The following is an 18261-nucleotide window of genomic DNA, read 5'->3' as shown; positions in this document are numbered from 1 at the left end:
TTGTTTCTTTGGCTTTTTGTTGTTATCTATTATTTCTGTGTGGTGGTCTTCTATGATTTTTTCATCTGTTTCTTCTTTTATTACAGTATATATTTCAGTTATGGATTTTTTTGAGCAGTAACCATTATGTTTATGTAAAAGAAAGTTTGATATTTAGAGTATTTCATTTTCTTCAGCACACTTACTTTCTCCATTCCCATGTTCCAGTACAGGCCTTTACTCTCCCCCTTTTTATGTTTTGGTTGCCACAAATTGTCCCTGTTGATGGTGGTCAAATAGCCTCCTTTACTATTTCTTGTTGTGTAGGTCGTGTATTAGAAAATTCCCTCAGCTTCTGTATGTCTGGAAAGGTCTTTATTCCTCCTTCATATCTAAAGGACATTTTTGCTGGATATATTATTCTTGGCTCATAATTTCTCTCTCTCAATAGTTTGAATATTTGGTTCCACTCCCTTCTGGCTCATAGAGTTTCTACTGAAAAATCTGGTGATAATCTAATGGGCTTTCCTTTGTAGATTACCATCTTCTTTTCCCTGGCTGCCTTGAGGATTCTTTTCAAGCAATTTTCTTATTTGAGTTCAAAATGGGTTGTAAAGCAGTGGAGACAACTTGCAATATCAACAATGCATTTGGCCCAGGAACTGCTAGCAAATGTACATACAGTGCAGTGCTGGTTCAAGAAGTTCTGCAAAGGAGATGAGAGCCTTGAAGATGAGGAGTGTAGTGGCCGCCATGGGAAGTTGACAACGACCAACTGAGAGCAATCATCAAAGCTGATCCTCTTACAACTACACGAGAAGTTGCCGAAGAACTCAACGTCGACCATTCTGCGGTCTTCGGCATTGAAGGAAATTGGAAAGGTGGAAAAGCTTGTTTGGTGGGTGTCTCATGAACCGACTGAAAATCAAGAAAATTGGCATTTTAAGTGTCATCTTCTCTTATTCTACGTAACAACACGAACCATTTCTCGATCGGATTGTAACTTGCGATGAACAGTAGATTTTATACCACAACCAGTGATGACCAGCTCAGTGGTTGGACCAATAAGAAGCTCCAAAGCCAACCTTGTACCAAGAAAAGGTCATGGTCACTGTTTTGTGGTCTGCTGCTAGTCTGATCCTCTATAGCTTTCTGAATCCAAGCAAAACCATTACATCTGACAAGTATGCTCAGCAAATCGATGAGATGCACTGAAAACTGCAACGCCTGCAGCCGGCATTGGTCAAGAGAAAAGGCCCAGTTCTTCTCTACAATAACACCCGACCACATATCGCACAACCAACGCTTCAAATGAATTGGGCTACAAAGTTTTGCCTCATCTGCCATATTCACCTGACCTCTTGTCAACTGACTACCACTTCCTCAAGAATCTCGACATCTTTTTGCAGGGAAAACGCTTCCACAACCAGCAGGATGCAGAAAATGCTTTCCAAGAGTACGTGGAATCCTGATGGATGGATTTTTATGCTACAGGAATAAACATAGTTATTTGTTGTTGGCAAAAATGTGTTGATTGTATTGGTTCTTATTTTGATTAATAAATATGTGTTTGAACCTAGGTATAATGATTTAAAATTCACGGTCCGAAACTGGAATTACTTTTGCACCAACGTAATACTAACCCATTTCCCACCCTGTGCCTTCCCTGGGGAATGTGATTAGGTTCAAACAGTCCACCCTTCTAATATTGTTTGGGTTCTTCTGGTGACAGCCCTGCAGGAGCCACCCAGAGTCCCCTCATTAGAACAAAAAAATTACAGGGGTTTTAGGACCTATGCCAAAATCCAAGGGCAGACATACAGTATTACATGAGAGATGTACAGTATAAAGAAATTTGGAATAACTTTGATGTTCTCATCAGAAATTGCTTTTGGGGGCCGGCCCGGTGGCTCAGGCAGTTAGAGCTCCATGCTCCTTACTCTGAAGGCTGCCAGTCCGATTCCCACATGGGCCAGTGGTCTCTCAACCACAAGGTTGCCCATTCAACTCCTCGAGTCCCGCAAGGGATGGTGGGCTCTGCCCCCTGCAACTAAGGTTGAACACGGCACCTTGAGCTGAGCTGCCTCCTGGATGGCTCAGTTGGTTGGAGCGCATCCTCTCAACCACAAGGTTGCCGTTTTGACTCCCGCAAGGGATGGTGGGCTCTGCCCCCTGCAACTAGCAACAGCAACTGGACCTGGAGCTGAGCTGCACCCTCCAAAACTAAGACTGAAAGGACAACAACTTGAAGCTGAACGGCACCCTCCAAAACTAAGATTGAAAGGACAACAACTTGACTTGGAAAAAAGTCCTGGAAGTACACACTGTTCCCCAATAAAGTCCTGTTCCCCTTACCCAATAAAATCTTTAAAAAAAATAATTGTTTTAATTGTCATGTTTAAAAATTTCTCAATTGCTGTGGGTAGTGATTGGAAATGAATTGTGATTTCTTTTTATATAGTCAGCATTCTGGAAACTCCATGAAGATTCTATTCTGTGTTTCTTGTTCTTTAGGGATTTTCCATAATAATTCTTTGAGGTTTGAATATGGGCAACTTGTTTTTCTGCCACAATTCTTATGTGTTTGTCTCCAGTGACTCTGGGTGGGTCTACGAGGAGAGAGGATTCGTCCTCTGTGTTTTACCTACTGTGGGATTTTCGTCAGTGAACATGTCTTTCTCACGTCTCCTTTCTCAGACTCTGCAGGGTCCCACCCATTCCTCAGCTGATAAAGGATGTTGTGGGGATGCCCATGGACTAGGACACACATGTTTTTTATTTATTCAGATGTTGTGATGTTTTCCCTTTAAGGTGGTATTGTGATAAATTTAACTGGTTTTATTGTGTTTAACTGTTCAATACACTGTATGTAGAAAGTGCACAAGCAACTGCACAGCCACCTACACAACCTGAAGTGACTGTCCTGTAAGGACAGCCAGGCCAGACCTGGACCAGGCCTCACACCAGACACCCCACACAGGGCTCCCCAGGTGGACCACATGTGTGTGCTCCCCGAAATCAATGGATTTGTTCCTGCATGTTTTACTTTGAGTGCATGTGGCATCATACTGGATGTCCGATTGTGTGTCAGTTTTCTGTGGTTCACAGCTCTGTACCTTCCCATGGAATGGTGGCTCATTCACTTGTGTTGTTCCCTAGTGTCCCCTGGTGGGACTGTATCACTTTCGTTTATTGATTCTGTCGCTACTATACACATGGGTGGCTTCAAGTTTCACTAATACAAATGCTTCTAAGCACAGTATTGCGTATCTTGTGTTATGGGTGTTGTAAGCTCATCTTCTCAACATTTCCCACACAGGGTCCATCCTCCCCCAAAGCCATGTTCCATGTGTGCCCTGGTGTTCTGTGGTTGTCCTCTGTGGCTGCATCCGCCCTGATCCTCATAGAAAATGGGTTTGGACGAGACGACGATGCCACAGGAACCAAGAGGATAAGAAAACAGTTCTCAATCTGGGGAGATCGAGGCAGCTGTGAGCTCTTGCCAGAGGCCTGGGGAGAGCTGAGGGACTCTGTTGTGCCTGGTGATGGGGTGTGAGCTTTGACCTTCCCGATCCCGGGATCACATGACGTGTGTCACCTGTGGGCTCGTTACCAGTTTGCCTGAAGTGGCCCAAGTAGGATAGCGGGAGGGGATCTGAGACTTCCCAGTCAGAGCACAGATCATATCACACGTGCAGCCAGTCTCTTCATGAGAACTCACTGTGATGTTGGTCTGAGACCTGGCCTAGGTAGCCTCTCATTTCATTTAATATGAATTTGTCTGGGTGTGGATTTTGAAAGCCACGTGTCCTCAGAACATATCTTAGGACGAGCAGGTGTTGGAATCCGCTCCTCCCAGGGCTTTGGAGAGAGGCAGGAAATATGTCAGGAGTCGGGCCTATGCTCTAATGTTTCAGCACCATATTACCTGCTGTAATGTGCTGCGTCAGAGACTTTGTGCAGCCCGGTCATTATCCCCTCCAGTGGTGGGAGAGATTGGATATAAATAAGGAGAAGGAGAACTTGGAGCTGGGGGTTACTGATGAATAAATGGTTATGCGATGAGGGGACCCCACTTTTACACTAGCACATGGAGAGGGGCTCAGAGCAAGAGTAACCTTTTAGCTCAGTTACACCAGATGCCCTAAAGGGTGCAGTTGTGTGTTGCTGGAACCACAGCTGCTTCTGGTACCTGACAAGATCAGGAGAAGCCTGCAAATCTGAGTGTCATCACCCTGGGAGACGTTTCCATGTGATGTGACGGCAGACTGGATAGTTATTCCTGAACGATTGAGATTGTAGAAACGTTAGTATCTTTCCACGGTATGATTGTTTTCCTGTAAGGACTTCGTGTTCGAATACCTGTTGGGGGCCTGTGACATTGTGGTATAAGAAACATATATATTTCATCATTCAGATAACACAGTGTATTTCTTATATGTGTTTGGTCTTGATCCACAGTCTGGCTCACAGCTCCCCAAACCCTTGGAATGTCCTACAGTGTTGACAGTACTGAAGGTCCTTTGTTATGGTAATGCGGTGACTTTTCTAAAGCCCCTGAGGATGGGCCTGGTGGTCAGTGGAGTCAACCTGTGATTAGAGGGTTGGACCTTTCAGTCCCACCCTCTGAGCTCCAGGGAGGGGAGAGAGGCGAGAGATTCAGTTCAGTTACCGATGACCAGTGATGTAAACAATTGTGACTACGTCATGGAACCTCCATGAAAACCCAAAGCACAATGCAGGGACAATGGATGGGAAGGGGCGTGGAGCTTCCGTACGCTCAGCGGTGCCCGTCTCCCCACTTCTGCACAAGTTCTCCAACCCTGGAAGCTGTCCAGACTCCTCCTTATCCCTTGTCCCCGCATCTTTTCCATGTCCTGTTTCTGAGTTATAACCTCTTACACTAAACGGGTGACCTACTGAGTAATGCGTTTCCCTCAGTTCTGTGAGCCTGGCCAGCAAAGTAACCAAATTCAAGAAGAGTGTGTCCTGAGAACATCTGCTTTAGAGTCAGATGTACAGGTGACAACCTGTCCTTGAGACGGGCCTCTGAAGTGGGGGTGCGGTGTGTATGCCGTCTGCTAGTACTGAACCCTCAATGTGGTGTCTAATGCTATCGTAGATCGTGAGGATAGAGCTGAATTCCTGACCCTGAGCTCTGTTCTGACAGTTGCCTGGTGGAGGTGTGCTTACCACCCCACAGTCAAAACTGAGTGTCAGTACAGTTTATATCTAATTTAAAAATGGTCTTCCCTCAAGTTGTTTGTAAAATCTCAAGGTGCTTAATCTCTGAAATGTGTAATTTTGTTTGTTTGGTTTTTTACACTGTCTCTACTTGCACAAGATCTATTGTTTTTTAATAAAATAGCTATTAATCTAAGAGGGGTGTATTATTAATCTACTGAGTTTATTTTTCAACAGCTTTAATTGAGGTTAATTTAAATATTTAAATAATTTAAGTATCCAAAAATTTACTTATTTGAAGTATAAAACTCAGTGTATTTGCAGCATTGTGCCCCCATCCTCATGTTCTCATGTTAAAACATTTTCATCCTCCCACAGAATCTTATATGTACTGGCACTCACTCCCCATCCAGTGTGCCTTTCCCTGGATTCTAGGTTTTCTGTTGATCGACTTTCTACAGATTGGCTTTTTCTGTGCCGTTCATGTAAATAATAGTACACTACATGCGGTTGTTGTGAAGCCTGGTAATGTCCTTAAGGCTCGTTGATTTCATGTCATGATCGTCATTTCATTCCTGTTACTGCCATATATATATTTATATATTTCATGAATATCCCATGTTTTACTTACCCAAAGCCATTGGACTTTTGAGTTGTTTCCACTTTTTGTCTGTGATGAATCACCCTGCTGTGTGTGTCTCTGCATTAGTTTTTGTGTTGAAGTTTGTTTGCTTCCCCTGGGTACGTGGACACCAAGGAGTGGAATTGCTGTGTTACGTGGTCACCATGCTCACCATTTTGAGGACCCGCCAGCCTGTCTTCCAAAGTGGCTTCCCCACGTTACTTCCCATCATGTATGTGTCTGTGTTCTGCCGTCCTCTCGTCCTCGCCAGCACTTGTGTGTCTGTCTGCACAGCCATCCTAGTGGTGTGAACAGAAATCTGCTTTTGTTTGATTTGCATTTTCTTGGTGATTCATGTCTAGTGTCTTTCATGTGCTTATTTTCCATTTGTATTTCTTCTTTGGGAAATGTCTACTCACATTCTGTTCCCCTATTCAGTTACGTTATGTGTCTTTATATTGTAGTCTTTTAGTTTTATCGTCCTATAAGCTTCCCAAATGTATTTAGAATAAAAATTTGTAGCATTGTGTGCTTATTAAACTGCTGTTGCAACCACCGTTGAAGTAGCATTTTTTCTGTAGCCTTGTTGACTTTTTTTTAAATAGATTTTAAGAGCACATTTTTGTTTAAAACTCTTTATTTCTCTGGGTGGGGTGACACCCCATATTGCTCTAGATATTGATTAGCTATGTTTTCTCTGGGTTAACGTCACATTTGTATCTATTACGAGTAGATCTTTCAGCAATTTTACTTTGTGGGGCTATTTTCTGAAATTCCAGGCCCTGAGTTTTGTAACAGAGTCCCTACTGGCTTTACAGATTCTTCAGGAATCAGCTATTTCTTTTACCAACAGGTGTGCCAGGCCCGGGCCCTGACCTGTGTCTGTACCCACACTGTCCCTCTCATCTTGGGAGTGGTTGTGTTTCTGCCTATTGCACGTGTGGGGAGTCGACTGGGTTCCTTGACCCTGACGACTTCCAAGGCGAGAGAGTTGTCAGATCAGCAGCCCTGGAAATCTCAGTGTTCATGATATCCTGACGTTCTGGTTCCCGGTCTTGGACCTGATATGGAAATAGCTTCTGAGTCAGCCAAGAACCTATTCCGTGTTACATGAATCATGAATTCATTTTTCAGTCTTTACATTACCCCAGAATCTGCTGCACCTGAGGAATCATCATTTTCTAATCATGTGAGGAGTAGATGTCAGTTGTCAAACTTTGCAGGTTCTAAATACTGTCCACCACTGAGTGTCCCGAATGTGGTTTGCTTGCTCGTTGTTATTTTCCATGAGAACATGAGCTCAGGCGTCCTAGGAATTGAGTCCAGGTCCCTGACGGTCAGCCTCCCCTATGCTCCCGCACACATTGGTGAAGAGGAGCCTTGTTGAAGTAGAATATGTGGGATGTTTCAGGACCTGGTGGTCTTTGCGGATGTGGCTGTGAACTTCACCCGGGAAGAGTGGGCTTTGCTGGATGGTGCTCAGAGGAAGCTCTGCAGAGAAGTGATGCTGGAGACCTGCCGGAACCTGGCCTCCGTGGGTGAGGATGTCTGTCTCTTTGATTAGCTTTCAGAGAACAAGTCTTTTCTACAATTACAATTATTTTTTCTTTTGAAGGCTATGTAATGAGAATATTTGAACAAGGACATAAACACTGTGAGCATTCATGGGACAACCTAGAGTCAGATAGATTTCCCATATAAACATGGTTTCATGTATCAAACTGACTGTTTATTAATTTCCATCTAAAGTCTGAGGCTTCCTACTTTTATGTATCCAGTTGCTGTGGAGCTGTGAGAGCAGCTTGGTTTCCACCCCTGAGAAAGTTACACTGTGATTAATACACAGTTGACATTGTCATTTTCCTGCAATTAGTCACACATGTGACCAACATCAACGGTTCTTAGAGACCTAAGTAATGACCCATCTCCTGGGATGTTTGTTGCCCTCCTTCCTCCATAATGAGGACCTTTACTTCAGGAGCAGGGAAGCACCACACACACTATTCCATCAACCAGTGGCAGTTGGGAGTGTGAGAAAGGCTCCATGTAGGGTGTGTGTGTCTGAGAACTGCAGGAGAGTGACAACCCTCGGGGAGCAACAGGTTCTAGATAAGGGAATGACGTTTGTCCATGTGCATCAGAATTATGACTCAGTCTGTGTTTGAGGAGGGTGATGTTTGTCATGTCTCTGGCTGTCTTGGACCTGTCATCCGTCCTGCAACACTTGGAAAGACTTTCTGTGGGTCCTCTTCTACAGGGAGCACTTGGGCTCATGGGTTGTGCCCATTTCCTTCCTACTTTGCCCTCTGTGATAATATTTAGCTGAACATCAGTCTTCCTCTGTTTTCAAGTATTTACTAAAAAAGCAAGTTACAATTTTGACTCATTTTATCTGTTTCTGCCACAGTCCCCAATTGCTGAGGTCATCAGTTTTCTTATTGCCCTGCATGTTGGTTCATTCCTACATTTGTTTATATTTTATATCAATATATGAGAATACACAGATTATCTTTTCTTATTTCCGCCATTTCATATCCATGAAAATAAGTTATCCTCCCAATTGTTGCAGATTATTACAGTCAAGTTGAAACCAGTAAGTCACGTTCTCAGAGGAATATTTTGGACGACGACTTATCCAATGAAGGGAAGACAGTGAGATTTATGAGAATTGATTCTCGGTCATTTATTGGAGAAAACCAGTTGATGAATAATAATGGAGATCGTCACCTAACCCAGGAGACTCCTTTTAGGTGAGTGACCCTCATTCTGGAACAAAGAGCATATTTGCATAGTGGTAATTAATGGAAAAATTTTAAAAAGCATATAAATTTTCCCAAACAATGGAGTAGCCAGAGATTTTTCATAAGAGAACGTTTTCATAGACGTGATGTAGACATTGAGCCTCTGTAAATGATTCAGTGGAAACGATGATGAAACCCCAGATGTAAGAAACACTGAATGTTGTGTTCCCATTTCTGCCCTTGGCCTCAAATTTAAGCTTTTTTCACAATGTAACAATGCAGACGTTGCCAAAAACAAACCCATTGATTGAAAATGGCAAATATTAGTCAATGTCATGACATATATCATCAATCAATTAATAAAGAAGTCACTTATAATCATTAATCCCTAATTGTATGTTTAATGTTTTGAACAGAAGTCCTTTGCTGGAGAGTCTCTGTGAAGCTAATGAAGGTGATCAATGTGTACACACCCTGAACGACATTGCATCTCTTTCTGTGCATGAGAGATGCCTAACTAGAGTTACACCCTTTTCCACTAAGTGTGGAAAAGACCTGGAATGTTCTTTCCTTCAGAATCAGGAAAGATGTCAAAGTGGATACACACCTCATCCGTGTGAAAAACGTGGGCCAGCCGGCGGGTGTGTGTCACGCCTAAGCTCTCATGTGGGAACAGACCTTGTGGAGAAACCCTGTATAATTCAGGATAGTGAGAGTGTGTGCAAGAAATACGTGAAGAACCTCAGTGGTAAGAAACCTTTTTTCCAGTGTAGCAAATGTGGAAAAGCTTTCAGTTGTTGTTCCTCCCTTCAAGCACATGTGAAGATGCACGTTGGAGACAAATGCTATGAATGTGACCACTGTGGCAAAGCCTTTAGGTTTCCTTCAGTCCTGCGCGAACATGTTAGAATCCACACGGGAGAGAAACCATATGTGTGTAAAGAGTGTGGGAAAGGATTCAAGATTTCCAGAGTCCTGCAAGACCATGTGAAAACGCACAGTGGGGAGAACCCCTACAAATGTAAGGAGTGTGGGAAAGCCTTCAGCCTTTCATGTTCTCTTCGAAGGCATTTGATAACACACAGTGGGGTGAAATCCTATGAATGTAAGGAGTGTGGAAAGGCGTTCAGTTTTCAGTCCGCCCTTCGAAGACATGAAATAACACACTCTGGGGGGAAACCATATGAATGTGAGCAGTGCGGGAAAGCCTTCAGTAAGCGCTGCAGCCTTCAGTCACATCTGTGGACATACCCTGGCGAGAAGCCCTATGAATGTAAGGTGTGTGAGAAGGCGTTCAGTTTTTTATGTTCTCTTAGAAGCCATGTGAGAACACACACTGGGGAGAAACCCTATGAATGTGCGCAGTGCGGGAAAGCCTTCAGGCAGCAATCGATTCTTAAATCACATTTGAGAACACATACTGGGGAGAAACCCTATGAATGTGAGCAGTGCGGGAAAGCCTTCAGGCAGCAATGCAGTCTTAAGTCGCATTTGCGGACACACACTGGTGAGAAGCCTTATGAATGTAAGGAATGTGGGAAAGCATTCAGTTTTTCATGTTCTCTTCGAAGACACATGAGATTTCACAGTGGTGAGAAGCCCTATGATTGTAAGGAGTGTGGAAAGACATTTAGTTACCTATCCATCCTTCAAAACCATGCAAGAACACACACGGGGGAGAAACCCTATGAATGTCAGCAATGTGACAAAGCCTTCTGTGCGCCATCATCCCTTTATAAACATCTGGGAAGGCACCGGAGGGAGACCCCTGTGAATGTCAGCAATGTGATCAAGCTCTCAGCTTTAAGTACTCCCTTAAAGAACATGTGAGAACACACTGTGGGGGGAGAATGTGGGAATGTCGGCAGTGTGGGGCAGCTTTAAATTGTCAGTCTTCCCTCAAACGACATGTGAGAATGCCCAATGGGGAGAAACCTTATGAATGCAGTAAATATGGGAAATCCTTCAGTCATTTCTCCCTTCAAAAATATAGAGGAATACACCACGGGGAGAGACTTATGAATGTCAGCACAGAGGAAAAGCTTTAGGTGTTCCACAACCTGCACACACCTAGGAGGACACATAACCGCAAATGCCGGAGCACAAGAACTGGGAAATTTCAGTCTCCCTTAAAACATTGTCAACCTTTAGAGACAACTGAAAGATACCCATGAATGTAAAGCATGTGGGAAATTTTTTGCTTACGTGGTTACTGATAGCTAAGAGCAGGATGGACATTATTTACACGTTACAAATTTGGTTTGGTTTATGTAATGTCTCATTTTTGTGTAATGTGTCAGTAGTTCAGTAGTGATTACAGTATACTAATTTCTAGTTCATGTTTTGATATGAACGTTTGAGGTCATAAATATCCCTCTATGTTCCCTTCATCTCTGCTACGCATTTTAGTATCTCAGATTTGAAATAATTGTACAGTTATATAAAACTTGTCTCATTTCCTTTACAGTGTGTTTTCAAATCATGGGTAATAAGTCAGGTTTTTTTATATGTGAAACGTGATATAATTTATACGAAAAGTTTTATGACTGTTTCTTTTTGTTGAAATATTTCTTTTGATCCAGTGTCTTACATAGTGGAATTTTTTAACTAGGTATCTACCTTTCCCTTCTGTCTTTTCTATTGAAAGATGTAAATTCTATATTTGTTTGTTTCCAGTGCATATCATACTGTGTTCATCACTGGCTGGAAAGGGGATGTGATGCATTGAGTTACAAGTAGAGATTTTGTGGCGTGATGATGAAAGCTTGTATCCAAGTTTTTTCAGTAAATTGTGCTGTCAGCGTGGGTGAGGTGGGAAGTGTTACCCCCAAGTCCTTGTGATTATGCTTCTCATGTTTCGAGAAGAGGAAGATGCGTGAGGTTGCAGGTGAAGTGAGGAAGCCGTGAGTCTGTTAACTGTCGGGAGACAGATGCGTGGGAACGCAGGGGGCCTGAGTCACAGCACATTCTTCTGACTGTTGGCTCTGTCTGTCTGGAATGTTAGAAACCAAATACACGTTTGATGTTGGTTCCCTCTGACGCAGCAGATTCTTCAGACTTTTCCACGAGCTCTTCCATCATGGATTCTCTTTCAGGTTCACTACATTTTCTTGTAGCACTTTGGTGTCCATCAGGTCACTTCGGTATGGTATTGCTCTGAGTGACCTCTCCTGCTGTCATCCCTCATCGCCAGCACTTCTAATTACCTGATTTCTCTAGGAAGCATCTTGTTCCTTTATAGGTAGGTCTTTTCTCGGCCTCCACCTGGACACATTTAATGCTGCAGCAAAATGCAGGATTCTACCTATGCAGGTTGCACTGTGGAGAGGCTGGACTGACCCTGTGTCACTTGGTTGTGGATTTGTCCATGAGTAAAATAAACTTTTATGAATATATTTGTCAGTTTCTGTAAATTTTCTTTTATAGGTGACTGCTTTCAAGGCATGAACCCAGGATTTTAAATTACATTTAATTTTGATGTGATTACTTAGTGTTTTATTCTCTTTTTTATGTGGTTAGAACCATGTATTTTAGTCAATATCATTCTCTACTTTGTTTTTATAGGAATATGTTTATGTTCTCACTGCAGTTGTATAATTGAAAGATTATTATGTTTTACATTTCATTAATGAGAGGATATGTTAAAATATCCTTTTCTGGAGGAATAACTTATTCATGAATTTGTGTCATTATTTTCTATACAATCTGAGGTTATAGTAGTAATACCAAGCACATTTTGACATTTTTTCATTCTGGTGTGTTCTGTAATTTTTATGCAGTTCCCATCCTTTTTTCATGACAGTGTTTGAGAGTAAAGGTGATACTGATTCTTTTGACAATTCTCTCAGCAGGAGGAGGATGTTTGAAGGGAAAGCACATACCCTAGAAAATTCTGAGTACTTGACTTGGGCAGTCTTGCTTCTCTGTCTCCAAACTGCAGAGTTCTGCCTATCATAAAAATAAGGAGCGCTCTCTTGTAAAGGGAATTTTGAAAGTGACTTCTTAGTACTTTGTTTTAAAGATGAGAGACATGCCTTTCACATCCTCATTAGCTACTAAGGTTGGAAACTAATAAACTTTTATTTTGTTTTGCCATATGCCATTGACTGTCACATTTCACAAGTTAGGAAACATGTTCTTTCTTCATTTATTTTGTCAGTGTTTAGTATTCTTGGGATAGAAATTGTATATGTAAGTTTGAGTGGAAACGGTTTAATCTGTTTCTCTTGGTGTCTCTAGACTCAACCTAACTCCTGTCTTTCACAGTCAAATGTTTTTCTTTTTCCTCATTGGTGAGCAGGTGAATCTGTTCTAGATTCAGGAAACTACAGATTTCTAAGCATATCATGTTAAAGACTTTCCAATGTAGAAGGAAGTTGCCCTAGAAATTTTACCTCTTGTGTCACTCTTGTTTGGAATTTGCTCTCTCAATACAATTACTCAACTCTAAAGGATCCATTGACCTTGTGCTTTGGACATTTCTGTCATTGCAATCATACTGTGCCTTCAGGTCTCTTGTTACCTTCTATGTATCAAACATTCACCTCCTTAAAACACAGGTTACACTGTATGTGTGCATTGTGCACCTGAGGTTGACATTTCAGGCAAATCCTTAGAATGTTTCTCTCCCCAAGAATTTTGCCTGATTTTATGAGTTGCTTTCCAGTCAATAATGGAGGTCAGTTGGGGCATAGCGGTTGTGTTGAAGAGGAAATCGGTGGACCAACTGGATGCTTTACTGGTGAGTCACTGGTGTGTTTTTATGAAGACATTTACATCCTGTCTAATAAAGTGTAAGGAAGTCTTGTTGCTATGTTTTAGGTCCATTTAAATTCTTATCTTCAGGCTGCCTTAATTCATGGATTATACCCTATATTTTGGCCAACTTATACCCTATATCTCAGCCAACTATATATAAATATCCCATATAGGTATATATTGATTAGTATATACATTTATTTTGTTTTTTAATTTTTATTGAGGAGTATTGGGGAACTGTGTTTTTCTAGTACCCATCAGCTCCAAGTCAAGTTTGTCAATCTAGTTGTGGAGGTTGCAGCTCAGCTCCAAGCCTAGTGCCATTTTCAATCTAATTGTGGGGGGTGGGGGAGTAGCCCACCATCCCATGCAGGAATTGGACCAGCAACCTTGTTGAGAGATCGTGCTCTAACCAACTGAGCCATCCAGCCGCCCACTGGCAGCTTAGCCGCAGCTCGTTGTCTTCAATGTAATTGTGGAGGGCACAACTTACTGGCCCATGTGGGAATTGAACTGGCAATCTTGTTAAGACCTCGTGCTGTAACCAACTGAGCTATCCAGCTGCCCCGCATATGCATTTCTGATCACTAATAATTAAATACATTAAAGTCTTCACCAGCTACCTTCTAATTATCTGGCACCACTCCCCCCTTTTCCAAAGCTTCACTCCCCAATCAACATCCCATGGAGCGTTCGTTCTGGAGGATGCTAGTGAGTGTTACCAAAAAGGTGTTGGAGGCTCCTTGTTCAAATATATTTGGAGAAAGCTAGATGAAACCAAGTCAAGCCTTTGTTCTGTCAAATGTATCTGTTTTCCAAATGACTCCATGTCTCCCACACTTAATGGAAGGTGAGGCAGGTCTGACCATTTCCTGAGACTAATGACCCTTGGAGTCCAACTAGGCAGGTACCTTTTTGGAACTACATACCCAGTGTCAACATACCTTAGATTTCATCCTTACATTCGGATCTGTCTTCTTTCTGGAAGGGCTTTGAGCTGCCCCTCCAGGGTATCTCAAGACATCATGCAGGACATCGGTAAAGCAGAAGTACAGTCCCCTGATTCATAACCTCATATAACTGCTCACCAGGAATTTTCCTCTGTTTGGATCCCACTAAATTCTCATGGACTTCCTCTACAAGCATGAAATGATGGGGGAACAGGCTGGTAGGTACGGATTTATGGACACTTTAGCCCTCACTACTTATACCATTGGATCTAAATTAGTATATTGGAGCATTTTGATGAAATCCAGTTCTTTGTCTCACTGATAGTCATGGCCAATGAAGGAACAAAATCAGTTATGAGATCTACTGCAAATATTTCGGTTCTAGTCTCCTTCACATTGTGGTGAGGGATACTTCAGAGTATTGTCATAGAGTAAAATCTTAATCAGTCCTCGCTGAGAATTTCTTACATGCCTGAATTGAGATAGGTCGTGGGGAAAAGACAAAAATATATAAGACATGATTTCTGCCCTCACAGAGAAGATAAGACTAATGCACCAATGGCTGGTGTTCAGTATAAGATGGTATGTTGTTAAAACTAAGCTGACTAGAGAGTAGAGTCTTGACATTCAAAAGGGATTAGTCCAGAGATGTGGTCAAACCCCCAATGTGTACAATTTTTTCAAAATAAGTGAATGACAGCAACACTGAGTGAATGCTGAGTCAAATGTTTTGCTCACTCACCAGGTAACGGAGGTTCCTTCACAAGAGCCCTGCTGAGCTCCAGCTCAGAATGTCTGCCACAGCCAAATGACCAGGAATCTGAACTGGACATTTTGGGAAACTAGCAAATAGTCTAACTGGGACATTAACTATGTGAATGGCATTGTCTACTACAATTGTATGGACACATATCTTAGGCATAATAGATACATATTATGAATGGCTTAGAAGGTGGGAAGGTCGTTTTGAGGTAGAAGTATCTGGCTAAATTAATGAAAAATGGAAGTCAAAACAGACTCTGAAATACTAGTAGAATTAGGAAATCAGAACAAGAATATTCCAGGAGAGGACTGAAAGGAAATAAGGTAGCTCTGAACTCTGTCATAGGCTAGCAGTGGTCATCCGGAAAGCACTTACAGTATCACAGGTGATCCACATCCTCTCAACCTGGAGCCCTCGTCTGACCTCAGAGCAATTATAGTCTTTTTCTCCATTACAGCTCATCTCCCAATGCCTGCATCCCATCTGCCAATTGAAAATCTGTCACTTCATCCAATGCTCCATATAGATATGCAGATTGCACACTGCACAAACATGTCATGTCTAAGGGAGCAACTCACATAGTTAACAGATTGGTAAAATTACTGTGACAACTTTTCTGCAGATGGCAGAACAAATCAATGTGTAATCCTTTTTATAGTGTACTTACACACTGTAAAATTATAGTATATTTACAGTGCAAATACTGTCCTTTTCTGAGCCATGGAAACAAGGCATCTTGAAGGAAGAGGTCATTTTCTAATGTTCACAGAGGTACTCCATGGGCAGTTGGCAATGTCTGTTGTGTTGAGCGGTCAGAATCATGGACATGTTTGGGGTGGGGAGCTGTAGTCTGGACTCTCCAGGTTTGTCAGACAACGTGAAGGAGAGGGAGAGCAGCCTTTTGCCTTTATTTACAGGGTGAGACTATTTGCCAGCTTTTGTGTTCTCCATAAAAAAGCTTGGAAGATCAAGCATCTTGTATAATCATCTGTATAAACCACCTATCTCATAGATAAGTAATTCTGTATTATCCATTATTTTCACACTTTACAAGTTGTATCTAAATGTACATCTCTTCTTTGAAATTTACTCCAGCTTTGGCATTGTTTATTCTTTGTTTAGATGACATTGAAACCTCGTAGTGAGAGTGGCTTCTAAAACTCAATAGTATTTTGTTGCTCATACACCTTCAAATGAGCCATTGCTCATCTCCCACCCCACCCTATGCCAGCCTGTTCTGTTCACCACGTCCGTCCAGTGCATTTAAGGACCACAAAGCAGGCTTCAGGTCCATTTTCGAAAACCAGATTCTCTAAGTGACCAATCTCTCCAATTACCAAAGCTACCAAAAACTCAGACAAATACCTGAAACCAGGTCTAAAAGAGTCAGCCAAGCCATTTGGCCACAGGCATTTGGCAAAGACCAGCCAAAGTTTAGTCTAGCTGATGTCGTCCTGTTCCTCTGGCCCTCTGAATTTTCAGAATGAAAGCTTTTATATTCTGAATTTGGGCAATGTGAGTGTCGTGAGTCCAGATTTATAAAAATGACTGCATGTGGTTCTCTTCTGAAGCCTTTTTGGAGGCCAGTGTATTGCATTTTCATCTCCTAATTCAGTGATTTGTGAAACTAACTTGATTAAATGTGTGGAATTCAAATTTCAGAAGTCTAAACCATTCAGATAAAAAGGATATCTGTGCCTTTTAAATGCTGTGCTATGTTAATTTGCATCCTTTGTGTGTGTGTGTGTGTGTGGTCTTGATTTCCTTCCGGAATGGTGACTTTATGTGCACATTAATTTTCACCAATCTATGACAATTTTCCTAATTGCTGAAACTAAAACTTAAAAAAAAAAAATCCTCAAAGGCTGTAGAAATCATTTCACGCAATATGAATTCTGCAAACTTTATAATTTGATGAGTGGGTTGTTCAGAAGAGCTTCCCAGCTCTTCAATCCCAAAGCACACACATCCTACTGCCCTCATAGAAAACGAGGCCCTTCCTGATAAGGGTTGTGTTGTGTGGGACTGGACCACAGCAGGATCTGGGCTGTGCCACTTCTGTTGCTGCTACATGGGTCACTTTCTCTTTTTATTTTAAAGATTTTTATTGGGGAAGGGGAACAGGACTTTATTGGGGAACAGTGTGTACTTCCAGGAGCTTTTCCAAGTCAAGTTGTCCTTTCAACTTTAGTCATGGAGGGCACAGCTCAGCTCCAGATCCAGTTGCCGTAGCTAGTTGCAGGGGGCGCAGCCCACCATCCCTTGCGAGAGTCGAGGAGTGGAACCAGCAACCTTGTGGTTGAGAGCCCACTGTCCCCTGTGGGAATTGAATCTGCAGCCTCTGAGTTCCCAAAGTCAGTGACCTCTGTGCTTGTCAGACCTCCTGAATTTCACTTCAGTGAACTGCTTAGTAGTGGTGCTTTGAGGGGGATTCCTGCTGTGTCCATTAAAAGGCTTTTTTTATTGCTGATTTTCCAAAAACTGAGCTTTTTTTTGACGTTTATTTGTTTCTTGTCAACTTTGGAGTTTGCAGCTATAACAAAGTAGCAAAGGAGTCCCAGTAAGGTTGTCTCTATGGCGGCTCCAGAATGGAATGTGCAATAAAGCCTCTGATACCTGGTGGGGTTGGAGTCGTCTTCATTCATCTAGAATTCTGGCCATTATATAGTCACCATAACCATTGTATATGGATTATCATTTTTCAAAGGCAGAAAGAGACAACATGTAATTTCCTGTAAAGGGAGATAAAATAATTGCACCTTTGATAGTCCAGAATGTACTTTGAGAATTTATGAGACTTCCAAGTCCTTTTTACTTCCATCATTTTTGAATTTGCCATGAAAGTATGGAAATTTTTAAGAGGGAGTTTTAACTAATAGGACAATGAATGATAGAGATTTGTGATATGCTAATTTTCCTAAAGGTATCTGATTCTTTAAGATCTCTGCTCTGTTTTGCTTGGGGGGAAGGCTGAATTGGGGTAGAAAGGAAGAAATGTACCTCACCAGGGCATAAACATGGTTATGGTTTCAGGGCCTTTGCCTATTTTGGTCACATTCATAAAGGCAGTTATTTTTGCCAAGTGGAGCTATTTTATCTTCTCAAGGGGAAAAACATGCAGCCATCTTTCTGGAGGAAAAACCTGAGTTGAAAGACATGCCTGAGATCCTCTGGAAGAACCTCTGGAAGAAGCTGACACTGGGCAGGACTTAGCAATCAGCTCTTGGCGTATTTGACCACAAGTGGACTTCCCTTTCCGGAAAC

General features: G+C 42.1%; 1 protein-coding gene across 5 annotated transcripts in view; it reads left to right on the top strand.

The window, feature by feature from the left end:
- Positions 1-17616, top strand: part of LOC141572664 (uncharacterized) — a 57657-nt gene extending 40041 nt beyond the window's left edge. For all 5 annotated transcript variants that reach the window (XM_088792256.1, XM_088792254.1, XM_088792257.1 and 2 more), the window contains 3 exons: positions 7197-7323; positions 8355-8535; positions 8943-17616. In XM_088792256.1, the coding sequence (XP_088648382.1) occupies positions 7197-7323; positions 8355-8535; positions 8943-10356 (1722 nt within the window). In that variant the 3' untranslated portion in view covers positions 10357-17616. The remainder of the gene's footprint in view (positions 1-7196; positions 7324-8354; positions 8536-8942) is intronic.
- The last annotated feature ends 645 nt before the right edge of the window (positions 17617-18261 follow it).

This window comes from Rhinolophus sinicus, chromosome 15 (genome assembly GCF_057876585.1).
Source record: "Rhinolophus sinicus isolate RSI-liver-muscle chromosome 15, RSI-T2T, whole genome shotgun sequence".
Lineage (NCBI taxonomy): Eukaryota > Metazoa > Chordata > Mammalia > Chiroptera > Rhinolophidae > Rhinolophus > Rhinolophus sinicus.
This window is presented reverse-complemented; position numbering and strand designations above follow the sequence as displayed.